The 12598-nt window shown below is 46.3% G+C and overlaps 1 protein-coding gene across 1 annotated transcript in view; it reads right to left on the reverse strand.

The window, feature by feature from the left end:
* Positions 1–3567: 3567 nt before the first annotated feature.
* The window catches only part of CDC42EP4 (CDC42 effector protein 4), a 90884-nt gene continuing 81853 nt past the window's right edge, over positions 3568–12598 (reverse strand). The window contains exon 2 of the mRNA XM_069655109.1: positions 3568–5087. Coding sequence (XP_069511210.1) covers positions 3906–4919 — 1014 coding nt within the window. The 5' untranslated portion in view covers positions 4920–5087 and the 3' untranslated portion in view covers positions 3568–3905. The remainder of the gene's footprint in view (positions 5088–12598) is intronic.

Raw genomic sequence — 12598 nt, forward strand, 5'->3', positions numbered from 1 at the left:
GAGTCCCGTCACTGTTCATCGTCACTTGTTACAGGCAGCGTCACTGGTCTGGGGCAGTCACCATTTCTTTGCACACAAGTGTTAGAAACCAAAGTGTCCAGGGTCACTCATTTTGAAAGGCACTGCATTGTCTGGGGTCACTTGTTTTCCCAGTCGACATACCCCAATATTAGTAGCTGCTTCAGGCTTTGCGACGACTCTTCTGAACACAGGTCATGTTGCCCGTTGCCATCCTGCCTAGGGTCATACGTTCTAGAAATCGCATAATATTCAGGGTCATCCATGTTTGCCGATGACCAATGTTCTGAGTAATGCATGTTGCTACTGCCCATACGCTGCAATTGATTTCAACATGGACCATAATGATTTAGTCATGAATTTTGGTAGTCCCTACTCGGCTCTGGGCCACCAGGTTTGCCATTGACCAGACTAGGTTTGCCCTTATTTTGGTAGTATAGTCTCAATCCTGTTGAAGATTACCATTTGTGAGAGGACCATAGCTAAGTAATGGTATGTACTAGAGAGGGAGGTGGTGGAGGCGACGGCCCAGTTGCAGCTGGGAAGGGCGCTGAGTGAGGAAAGGTCAACCAATCCGTGCTGTGGAGGGTATTGCGCAGTCGTTTTATGAGGATAGAATAGTTGACCGTGTCAAAGGCAGAGGAGAAATCGAGGAGAATGAGAACAGCAGGAGACTTGAGTCAGGATTTCATTCTCTTTGGAAGCGATACAACCATTCTATCTGCATAAAACTACCTGCGATGCCGTTGGTATTACAGATCGGGCACTGGATTGGCTGACCTCTTTCCTCACTAACCATCCATGCCAGCTGCAATTGGGCCCTTTGTCCTCCACCACCTCATTCTACCTACGGCATCGCCCAGGACTCTATCCTATCGCTGTGGCTCTTCAATATCTATCTTGCCCCTCTTGATCACCGGATCTCCTCCTTCTAACCTCATTTCCAGTGTTATGCTGATGAACAGCTTTCCTTCAAGCTTGCCTCTACTACCTCCTCCTCCCCGATTGTCTGACCATCATCCAGGCACGGTGTGCAGCCAACTATCTGCCTTAATGCCAGGAAGATGGAGATCTTCCTCATTGGGACACCTGCACCCTGTTTCCCTCGTACCCTCTGTCCACTGTCTGTGGGCTCTCTACCTGCGCCATCCTCTGAGGCCAAAAACCTTAAGTTCCAGAAACTTCTCGGAACCTCCACCTCCTTCCCTTGCCTGCTAATCACCCCACTGCCGCAGAGACTGGTGGACTGGTCCTTCATGAATCTCACAGGTTACCAGGCCCTCTATCCAGTCAATACCATGACCCCCTCCACCGTCTGCACTGCCCTTGTGGGCCCCTGCGTGGTGGCTGTGCATCCCTACCATGGGATTCTTACACCAGTGATGACCTCCCCTGGAACTACCCTCCCGGGCTCTTGTCCCCCCACCCCCACCCCGCCCTCCCCTCTCCATCTCCCCCACCTCTCTCCACTGCACTTCCAAATGTAGGACCACAATTATATATTTACTGTTTTGTCACTGTTATTTACTGCCTGTTACCTGCCCACTTTTTTCTTGTGGCCCCTCGAAACACCATTCTGTTGTATAGGCGCCTAACAAATGCTCAATAAATGATGGTTGCAGTGGTGCGATTCCTGTGGGGTCTATATTCTTGTGCCCGCCGTAATCCACTCCTGCAATAATTACACAGGGTAGCCCTCCATTAATGTTGTGCACAGAGGCTTCAGGGGGAGGTAGTAGTGATGCAACTGGACCTCTGGCTATGGATCAGCAACACCTGAGATGCCAAGGCAGACAGACCCAGGGGACTGGGGAATTATTTTGACTTGTAAATAAGAAGGAAATACGATTCTTCACCCACTCTTGCCCCTCCCGCTCACTCCCCAAAAGGTCCGTAGACATAGCTTTGGGAGGAAATTGAAGCAGCTCATCTGGAATCCATAACGGAAAAGAGTTTGCAAACCAGTTCGGTACCATCGTAAATAAATAATGATGATCTTGGTCCCTACTCACTTTTCTCGCAGTCGGGAAATGGGTAATTAACATTGTCTTGGGAGTTAGTTTGCAGGATTTTTTTTAAAGTCGTTCTCTTGCATGGAGGGCAATACTCAACCACCAGCAGAAGCACATTCTCCCAATTGCTTTCCCGCAGATGGAGCTAGATTTTTAAATTCTGGCAATTTTGACAATTCAAGTACAAGGTGAGGAGAGGGTTTTGCCCAAGATGAGTCAAGTGTGAAAACCAGAATCCAAAGGCCTGGCTCAACAGCAGATAGTTTAATCACACCCCTACTCCTCTCGCACGAGCAGGAACCTTCCCCCTCCAGAGGTCCTGGGGTACACGGACACTGGAAAGCAGAGGACCCAGTCAGGATGCAGTCCTTCCTTTCAGCACCCGAGTGGCCAGTAAGTCGTGTCAGTGGTAGTAGAAGCTTCCATGAACAAGTCACCTGCAGATATGGACTAAGCTCTTGGCCCACAGCAACAAAACCATCAAACACACAGAATATGAGCGAGAAGGAGATGAAGAAAGAGAGGATACAATAACTTTGGAGAGCGCGCACACACACATTGGATACCCCCACTTCGTGTACACAATTGCGATTCATAGAGTTCCCTCTGAATTACTGACTTTGAAGATACTGGAGATACTTTCTTGGCATATACAAATCGTGACGAACGTGCAGACACACAGACACTGTACGTCCTACACCCATACATTACGTCGTTTATGGCACTTCTCCAGCAGTTCAAAATGTACAACTTGTGTGTGCATTATTTTTTTTCTGTTAATTACTTTGATTTGTTTCCTTAGTGAACTTAAGGGAAAAGCCCAAACATCACATCCTCAATGCACAACGTGGTTTGCACCCACATATTTCTTGGGAGATGGGTCATTCCGAGAGACAATGTTCCATATTTTATGGGCATGATCTGTGAGATGCAGACTTTAACCAACGGGAAAACTACAAATGTGTACAAGTGTTGCGTTATTAACCAAACGCAATATTGGGGTTCTGCTTTCGTCCTTGTAGTTTATTAACATGCCACCAGAACCCACTGCTGGCATTGTAAAACCATAATACCTTGTCAGCCATTATGTATCCTCTATGTAAACATACTCATATATACGCATCATATTGGTCTTAGAAATGCCAGGAAAAAATATATGTATTGCTAGAGAGCTACGAGCAGAAAAGAGCTCCTATTTCACCAAATATATATTTATATAAATACACATGTCTTTCTTCTGTCTCAAAATGTCAATGCATTTGGAGCTCGGAACTGGAAAACTATTTACCAGAAATCACCGGGCCCCTTCCAGAAAGCCTGCCCACTTTCGGTTTCTTCCAATTGCATTTCATCACAGGCCTGCTGAGGAACCCGTGAGGAATTTCGCTACGAGAGGGGATTTTCTCTTGCCAGAGGAAGCCTCTCCCCAATCTCTCCCCTTGCCCCATCTCGCCGACTGATGGGCACACGAGTCAAAGCTGCTTTCAAAACACCATTTGAAATAGAAAAGGGACACGCCGAAAATAAATGCACCAGATTTTAGGTTTGTCAAAGGCAGGTTTTGTTCCAGCAAACTACGTCAACAGCCAGAGAGGTATTGAAAAAATAAGAACAGTGAGGCGAGATTAGAAAAGGGTAGTGGCACAAGAACTTGAGAATTAATATCTATATACACAGCTTGAGGGCCAACTGAAAATCAACGGATTAGAAAACGAGCTCCAGTCACAAATCCAAGCTGCTCAAGCTCCATTGCCAGGAAAATCCAGGTATCAAAGCATGAGGGTTCAGAGGGCCAACATAAAAGTTTATTTAAAAAAAAAAAAAAAAAAAAAGTCAGTAAAACTACAATTATTGTTCCTTAATATTAGTCTCCCCCTACACTCTAATTTCATCGTCCTCCTCATCCATAAAAGAGAGATCTTTCTCTGTACGCTTTGCTGGCACTCTTTTAGTGACATTATCCCTCTGTGTTGGTGTTCCGTGTGTGTAATACCGGTCGTTCTGAGCCACGGAGGTGCAGCTGGACAATGAACTGCTGTCTCTGGGCATGTGACTGCCAGTGCTGTGGCTCGAGGAAGAGCTGTAGGCTTCACCTCGGCTTGGGTCTTCAAAGCGGAGGTGCTCCCCCTTGGGTTTGGAGGCTAGGTTTGGCTTGTGGGGCGACATTGTGGAAGATATGGTGTAGGGCCTTCCTTTGGCATCTGTGTCATCTCTGTTGTCGTCGTCACAGTGCAGATCAAGGTCATCTAGGTCCCACTGGCTCTTGTCCATTACGCCCAAGATATCGCCAAGCATGGATGGCCCCAGATCCACGTGGAAAGACATGATGGACTCCGCATGCTTCATGCCGTAGCTACTCTTGGGAATGGACACTGGCAAATCAGTTGGCTCCCCAAACTCACTCTCATCCCGGATGGAGTCAGGAGTCAGACTAACCCCATGCCCAGATGCCCCATTCACCTGTTTCTCCTCCACAATCTTCTTGACCGGGCTGGCCGACAAGCTTTTGGGCATCTTGCTCTTTCCCTTCTCAGCCTCCTTCTCATTTAGCTGTGGCAGGGAGACTGCGTTCTTCACGAAGAGGGCAGAGTCCCGCAGGGAACCAAGCATGTCACGCCGGTCACTCCGGGTCACAGACAGTGACCTCTTGCTGCTGCTGCGGAACTTGCGAGAGAGCAGGCCAGGCTTGGGGTCTGGCTCCTCAGGATCCACATCCTCTCCCTTGCTGCTTAAAAATGATGTGTCCCCAAAGGCATCGCCAGCCCGCCCCACATGCATGGTATGGCGAAAGTCACCCAGCGGGGCGCTGATCATCTCCGCCGTCAGGTCCACACGGGAACGGCGCTTGGAACTGGAGGAGTTGGCCACCAGTTGCTTTAGAATTGGCATTTTTGGGTGATTAAATTTTTGCAGTCAACCTCAGTAAATCAATTTTGCAAAGCACACCAATAAGGTCTTCTTTAAACAATGTTTCACATCCCAGAGATCAGGGTCCAAGATGAACAGCGCAGACCGATTCTGATTCCTCCAAACTAAAGATCCTTCTGTGCTTCAGCCCTGCAAGGAAGAGAAGAAAAAAAGAAACATTAAGAGACCTATTCAAGGGGTCTTGTGGACATGCATACCGGAAAACAGTCACATGAATCTAAAGAATTGGGAAAGCAGAGTTGGGAGGGGGTGTAGTTCTTCACTCAAACCAACTGTCATGGAAATAGTGGAAATGGCTTTGGATTATACATACACAAATCCAACAAACTTGAGAAGATACAAATTAACACTAACAATTGGTGATCCAAATTCCAAATTACAAGGCAGTAGCAAATGCTAAAGAGACTTAATTAATGGTCGAATATCAAGGAACAGTAAACGCTCGTTTCCCACAACAACCCTGTGTATAGAACCCAATTCCATTACATTTTATGGACAAAAGCAAGATCAATAATCATATAAAACTATAAAATGCAGAGAAAAGGGGACAATGCATCTTTTAAAATCAAACAAGCTGTGTGTGGTATCCGGTCTCTAACTTCCAAGGCCATTTGACATGTGGTATATTTAATGGATTTGGGACCTGTGGGTAAATAGATATTTTTCCGCCGCCCTATTGCCTCTGCAATCAGACATTCTTAAAAGAGGGATTAAGCAACCATGTATGGTGCCACCAATAAAAGAAGCAGGAAACTAGCTCCATCTTCTAGGAGGGTCATGCCACAATCCCAAGGCGCAGGAAGGACCAACGATCGCGGTGGGCCCATCTTGCACCAACACAGATCAGTGGCAATGGATCCAGGCACACTTGGCTATGATCACTGTTTGTTGGTGTCGAGTCCAAGTATGGAAGTTACACTTTCCTCTCGAACACGACTGCCGGGGGACTCCGAGACCAACAGGACTGTTCCGAGCCATCCTATTTCTCTGGTGGCAGTTTTTATAGTCACTGGTGCTGGATTTATCAGCAATAAATTGCCAGGAGAATCACTGGTTCATGCTTGATTTCAAACCTTAAATCAATCATTAGCTTAAATCAATCATGACCTATATTGCCAACCGCCTACGCTGCATTGGAGCCTCAGTCAATTCCCTCAGTCCAGGTGTAGCATGCTTCAGGGGGGTCTTGCACATTCCACGTCACACTTCAATGAAGTCTCATGGCTCCCTACAAGTCAATGGGGTTTCAACCTACTCATATGCATTACACAGTCGGATTCTTCCATAAATTGCAGTGAAATCCTATGTCAAGCAGAGACCTGGGTGATGCACAAAAGCCTATACCATCGAGATAGTGTTCAACCTCAGTGCCACACCAAAGAGAGCATCGGAGCTGGGTATAAACATCTATGGTATGGAGTAATGCTACCATATAACACATTGGGAATAATCCAAGCGGCTGTTCAAAAGAGTTCACCAAGAGGCAAATGGCAAGGAAAGTTATAGAAGAGATATAGCCCCTTAAAGCAAGAGAATGGAGAAATCCCAGTCCAAGCAGAACAGTATAGAACCCAAGTGACAGCCCAATAAGACACAGGAGTCTCTTCCCAGGAGAAGGGCCACCAAATCCACATTTCCATCTTCTGCTTCAATAGAATGTGTGCAGATATTCTGTCACCACAGGACATGTGTAAAAAAGAAAAAAAGAGGAAGTACAAGATGGTTCCTACGCCTACCATTGTGTTTATGAAATACAAGGATGCACAGAAGCAAAGTGCTTGCAACCCAGTAATTCGCCAAACCGAAATAGCAAAAAGATCAAATATCTCCCGCTCATCAGCTTAACGTTACGTATAGCCATGGTTAATAGGTTATATAAAGAGAGGAAAACATGCTTATGCCCCAACATGGGTTGGGATGCCAAGTAGGGAAAAACGTGCAGAAGCCCCCCTTCCCACAAAATGGTGCACAACGAAGTGTTCTGAAAAGATAACTTTCCGATCTGCACGCTTAGAAGTGCCAATGGCTGATAGGGCCGAGATGTATAGGGTCCCACCAGACCATGTCAAAGAAAAGACAAGAGGCAACAATATTAAGGTGCACTTATAAGGACTGTGAACTGGCTTGTTGCAGAACCGGAGAGAAGCTTGTGTTTCTACTTTGCGCTTGGACAGAGTTTCCTAAAGTGTTGAATCATTCTGCGATTTCTCTTGGACAGTTGCAGATGGCCATAGGCATTTGATGGGAGGCAGATTCTCCTCCTGCCCACGTGTAGGTAGGACAGGGGAACAATCTCCAAATTCAGCGAGGCTACTCTAGGTGTGACTAGAGACGTTCTGAAGTTCACATTAGAAGTAGTGCAGGGTGTGTACGTGTAAAGAAATTGACCAGGGTAATCTACGAGAAACATGTTTAAGGACCGAGAATCTTTGCCCAAGCAAATGATGATTTGCAAGTTGGACATGGATGCCAAAGATCATTGCTCACCTCAAATCCTTGTAATCATAAGTCCATCTGCTTGAATGTGCACAGCTCTGGCTGATGAACCTTTGCTGATGGCCCAGTGACATTGCTGTGTCTCCACATGCAAAATGCCAGAGGGAATCCAGGATGCGAGTCTGTGCTGGGGAGGGGGGTGTAAAGCTGGGGGGGGGCTTTGGATTAGTCCCTTCTCATGGGTCCAGGGCGGTGCAGCCACAATCCAAAAATCACCCTGGGGTGGTGCACCAAGGTAGGATCACATGGGCAGGGAACCCCCTTGTCGGACTAGGGACAGCATTTTAGGGAGAACTCAGTATTCATCTACCCCCTTACTAGGGCGAGGAATAGTAGGAACTACCCATGTGAATCATGTAGGAAAACTGGAATGAGGAAGAACATCAGGAACCCAGTGAATAAGGACTATGTTGGGACCGAGGCGAAGAAGATGCACAGAGTGCCGAAGAGGACCTCAGACAACCAACAATAGCAGTCTAGTCAATCAGGACAATTGATTATAATATGTGCTTTAAAAGGAAAGCACATACTAGTCTTTCGACAAGCCCTCCCTGGAGGAACCCCGAAGTTCAAGGAAGCTGGCGAAGGAGAACCGACATCGCAAGAAGGGAACGAGAACAGAGGCAACCTGGGCACAAAGGAAAGAGCAAAGCAGAAACTCCCGGCGAAATGGGAGGCCGAGGAGCGTAGGAAGCAGAAGTTCAGCCGTCCGGAGAGACACTGCCCCTGCAGAGACACTGGACAGAAGGCAAGTGAGCAACAGCTGGGAAATCACACGACTGACAGCCAGTGGCCGAAGAGCTCCGACACTGGCAAAGACCAGAGGGAAATAAATAAATAAATAAATGAAATTAAAAAAAAAAAAAAAAGTACATGGGTGGCGGGAGAGGCATGGAGGGCTCAAGCCAGCGGGACAAAAAAATGATAAACACAGAAAAGCTCCACATATAAGGTCTGGCACCCCAGGGCAAGAACTAAAACAGACTGCAGAGCCATCAAGAGTGCTCATCAGTCACAGTACCTAGCAGGAGAGTATACCAGGTAGACTACACAAAGCATCAGAACATGAGTCTGGGACTCGCACCCATACAACAATACCAAGGGATCAAGAGTGCGCATCATAGTCACCATGCCTGGCAGGAGAGTATACCAGGTGGAGCAAGAAGAGAAATAGTTGTTCATCATTACAATACCTGGTAGTGAAGCCACCCAGGTAGTCAATCAACTGAATAAGCAAAGAAGCAAGAGAATCCCAAATAACTTCTTCGGTGCAGTTCTTGAGGAAAAGCATAGACCAGGGGGGATGGAGTCATCCCCTCTGGTATGTGTGTACAAAAGAAAGAAGAAACCAGGGGGAGGGATCAATCCCCTCTGGTCGTTGCGAACACTGAAAGAAAGCCATGGAAAGAAACCCCTTTTCCTGGCAACTTTACTACAAACGGGGAAAACCCTTTGTCCAGCATCATTCTGGACCCCATAATTAAATGATCCTTAGTTGAATCTTAGTGTTAGGGACAGAAGTAGGTTTGCCACAATGGTGGACTTCTATGATTTGCTGGACATTCTGTCATTCCTTAGTTTATCAATTCGTTACTTTTTCAACCTTACAGTGCCCCCTGCTTGTTTGCACAGAACATAAGTCTTGTAGGTGGTGATTTTTTAAAGGTCAGAAAAGGCTGTCCAGGAAAGATGCATGCAACATGGTCTCCATATCTGAACATCAGCCTCCCTAACAGGAACCAGACCAATTTTTGGGTTAAATTGTAGTAGCAAGACGTGGGCATTTATCCCGCTGGTCTAGTACATTGTGAAAGCTATGGATTAGCTTGGTTGCTGCCGAATGGTCCTGTCCCTTGTACTCTACGTCCTTGTATCGCAGTCCCTTTTTAATCTCTGTCATTATCCGTTAGTCAGTACTCTTGACTCAAGATATTACCGTTTCAGAAATGTCAGAGTAGTCATCCGGTAAAATCATGAAAGGCATTGCGATCACTGAACTTTGTTGCCCACAGTATGCCAGGATGTCAGTAAAGGATTTGTTGCAGAGTTTTGGGGAGCCTGGACAACTGGCCTGTGTTAAAAACCTCTGCCTTGATCTGGATCTTTCCATAAAAGGACTCAGAGGAGACATCTTGGAAGGACTGAGCACTTGGGCCAAGAAGGTGGTCTAATAGCCATGGACTTGGCTGTTCGAGCCCGTGCTTTACACCATGACAACAGGTCATACGTAAAGCTTCATATTGGAAGGAAGATTCAGGACAGTGTCATGTGCCTCATTGGTCAGGAAAGAGGAGCATTGTGCACAGACTCCTAGTCCCATGGCCCATATACTACATGCATCCCCATCCATCTGAAAGCCACACCTACTTCACTTGCCTCTGTTAAGCATGGCCTGAAATGCATCCCACCCATCTGGGGTGTGGTCAGCCACCATCAGTCACTTTGCGATATTACATCCAGCTAGAACGGCACTGACACTCACCTGGGGAAGGTGTAAAGAGGAGTTTGGGTACACATCCTTGATGGAACTGCGAACTAGGACCGCCTAACTAGGGCAGAGAAGCTCAACATGGTGGCAAGGAGGGGGGCCTGTGGCTCCTCCTTTCCCAAAGAAAGTTCCAATATGGTGCCTTGCAGCCAGGATGGCAGAGCCAGGTAGTGGTTGGGGTGTACGGGTGCCATAGATCTTTGGAAGTGGTTTCTACTCTCACCTTTAACCAACTTGAGAACTCCAAGAGAATGCACCATTTTATGACTCCACGTCAGATCTCTGGTAAATGGGACAACACCAAATGCTCTCGCCAAGGCAGGAATCAAGTTGACTACAGCTGCTCTTCTGCAGGCCACGGAAAAAGGCAGAACAGGAGCGAACAGGTTTGAAGATAAAAGAAAATGTGTTACCACTTTGAAAAATATAAAAAAGGGGAGAGGTTTCATCAAGAGGGGGTATTTTAATGAACGGATAAGGGATGGGGAAGGATGCTAAATATTTAACACATTTTAGAGCTTTTGTCTGTTAAAGGCAGCAGGCCAGGTTAGCATTTCTGAGTTTTGATCCAACATAATAAAGTGACTTTTTCCACACAACCAATGATGTCCGTTTTCATTGCACCATTTTGCGCAAATAAAATAGAGAGGCTTGTCGTGGTAGACATTAGCATGGAGGCTTAAAAAGGTGTCCGCGCCAGTTTCTGATTAGGTTTCTTCGATTCTGGAAATTTAAAAATCAATATTAATCCATCTTCCAAACCCGTTATTGAAGCCGTAATAGCTGAATTGGAGCGTGTATCTCTCCAACACGAGCCAATAGGGAGTCAATGACCAAAATGGAGGGCCTTTTGATTCAATAAACTCATATCCCAAAAAGAAAGTTGTACCCGTTTAGAAAGCTCTGAAAGCAGGGTGGCCAGATGGAAATGGCCCAAAATGTCGCCCTCACAATTGCGACGGCCGAAATGGACGACTTTTTTTTTTTAAACTCCCCCTTTACACCACATATAAATGTGGGGGGGGGGGTAATGGGATATTATATTAATATGGGGGCAATATGGGGGCTGCAGGGGGTCTGGCCACGCATGTCTATGTGGTGTAAAGGGGGTTTAATGAAAAAAAAAGGAAAGAAAAGTCAGCATTTTCGGCCGTCGCAATTGTGTGTGGTCGCAGTGATCACATAGATCCGGCCAGATGACTGTCGCCAGGGAACGCCTTCTGGTTGTTGGAGTCATTGCTCATCTCAGTTGAACCTTTTGGACTACCAGTTTACAATGGCTTGCAAAAGGACTTGGGAACTACAGTATGACCAATGATTCAGAGTCATCTGGAGACTATCCGGTAGTCATTCTTATTTGCTGTACTAGTCAGGAAGTAACCGGTAGTGCACCAATCAGAATTCAGCTGAAAACTATAGCATGTAATTTAATTGGGTAATACATTTGTCCTGTGACTCAGACTACTTTAAGGAAGAGGTGTGGACTGTCCCGAAACTAGCATCTCAATTTTTCTGTCCAGCTTCCCCAACACAGACCAAAGTAAGGGGGGGGCTGAAAAGTAACCCTGTATTTATTTTAAAGGTGTGGGTGAAATAAATTCTATATCCATTTGTACAAATCTGCAAATCAAACTGTTAGCCTTTTAAGCGTGCAGGAAAATCGAAATTGCACAGAACTGCATATATACATTATTTCTGGACTTGAAATTGGTATAAAGTAAAAGTTTTGTGATTTGTGTTCCCCCCCCCCAACTAAAGTGTGTGATTATGTAAGAAGAAGTTGAATTGCTTGCTACAACGAAGGTGGCGTGTGTAGCTTTAGTGTGATCTCCATTACCTATAATTCAAATAAATACAAAATGTATTTCCTGTACACTGGCCTGGTTCTTGGCTCATTGCTGGCACAGTGGGAGGGATACAAGGGACATGAGATTAATCGGAACTAGGGCTGAACAAAGAATTGACATTAAACAATTTGTGGGATACCATGATTGGAGGGTGGGGGGGGGGGGGGGGGGGGAGCTCCCCGTGCGGAAGGTGGTCTTTCAAAATTCCCCCATGCCCACCTCAAACTATGCCCAGAAGCGTCCATATATAGGGTAATATTGACAGTCTGTTGCCTACTGAATGCCAACGGTGGCAGGGATAGGCCTGCCATCTCTTAAGAAGTATAGTCAGGTAGAGACAGCTCCAAGCCCATTCCAGCATTTACTAGAATATAGTCAGGTAGAGACAGCTCCAAGCCCATTCCAGCTTTTTCTAAGTGTTAAGGTATTTGGAGGAGTGCTTTTAAGTGGTTGCCATGTGATTTTAAGCAAATAAATTAAGGACTCACCCGAAATAAACATTAGGTTATGTTACTGGGAGTTACACCTTGCACCGCTGCCATTTTCATGTGAGTCTGGGGAAAGAGACTGGGGGTCTGGGGAAAGAGAAGAGGTGTTGGTTAGGTAATTAGGAGAGAGGAAAAAGCAAGATTGCTTTGTTGCGTTCATGCGTGCAGACCTAAAAGCACCCCGAGCTCTGCATGTGGGTCTAGGTGTTCTGCGTCGAAGGGCATAGAAGCATTTGTGCTCAGAGGGAACCCTCTTGCACTTGTAATGCTGGGCTATCTTGGCCAGGTCCGAGATGCTGCATAGGTTTGTGTAGTAGCGGT

Source organism: Ambystoma mexicanum, chromosome 3q (assembly GCF_040938575.1).
Source record: "Ambystoma mexicanum isolate Mex_15411 chromosome 3q, UKY_AmexF1_1, whole genome shotgun sequence".
Lineage (NCBI taxonomy): Eukaryota > Metazoa > Chordata > Amphibia > Caudata > Ambystomatidae > Ambystoma > Ambystoma mexicanum.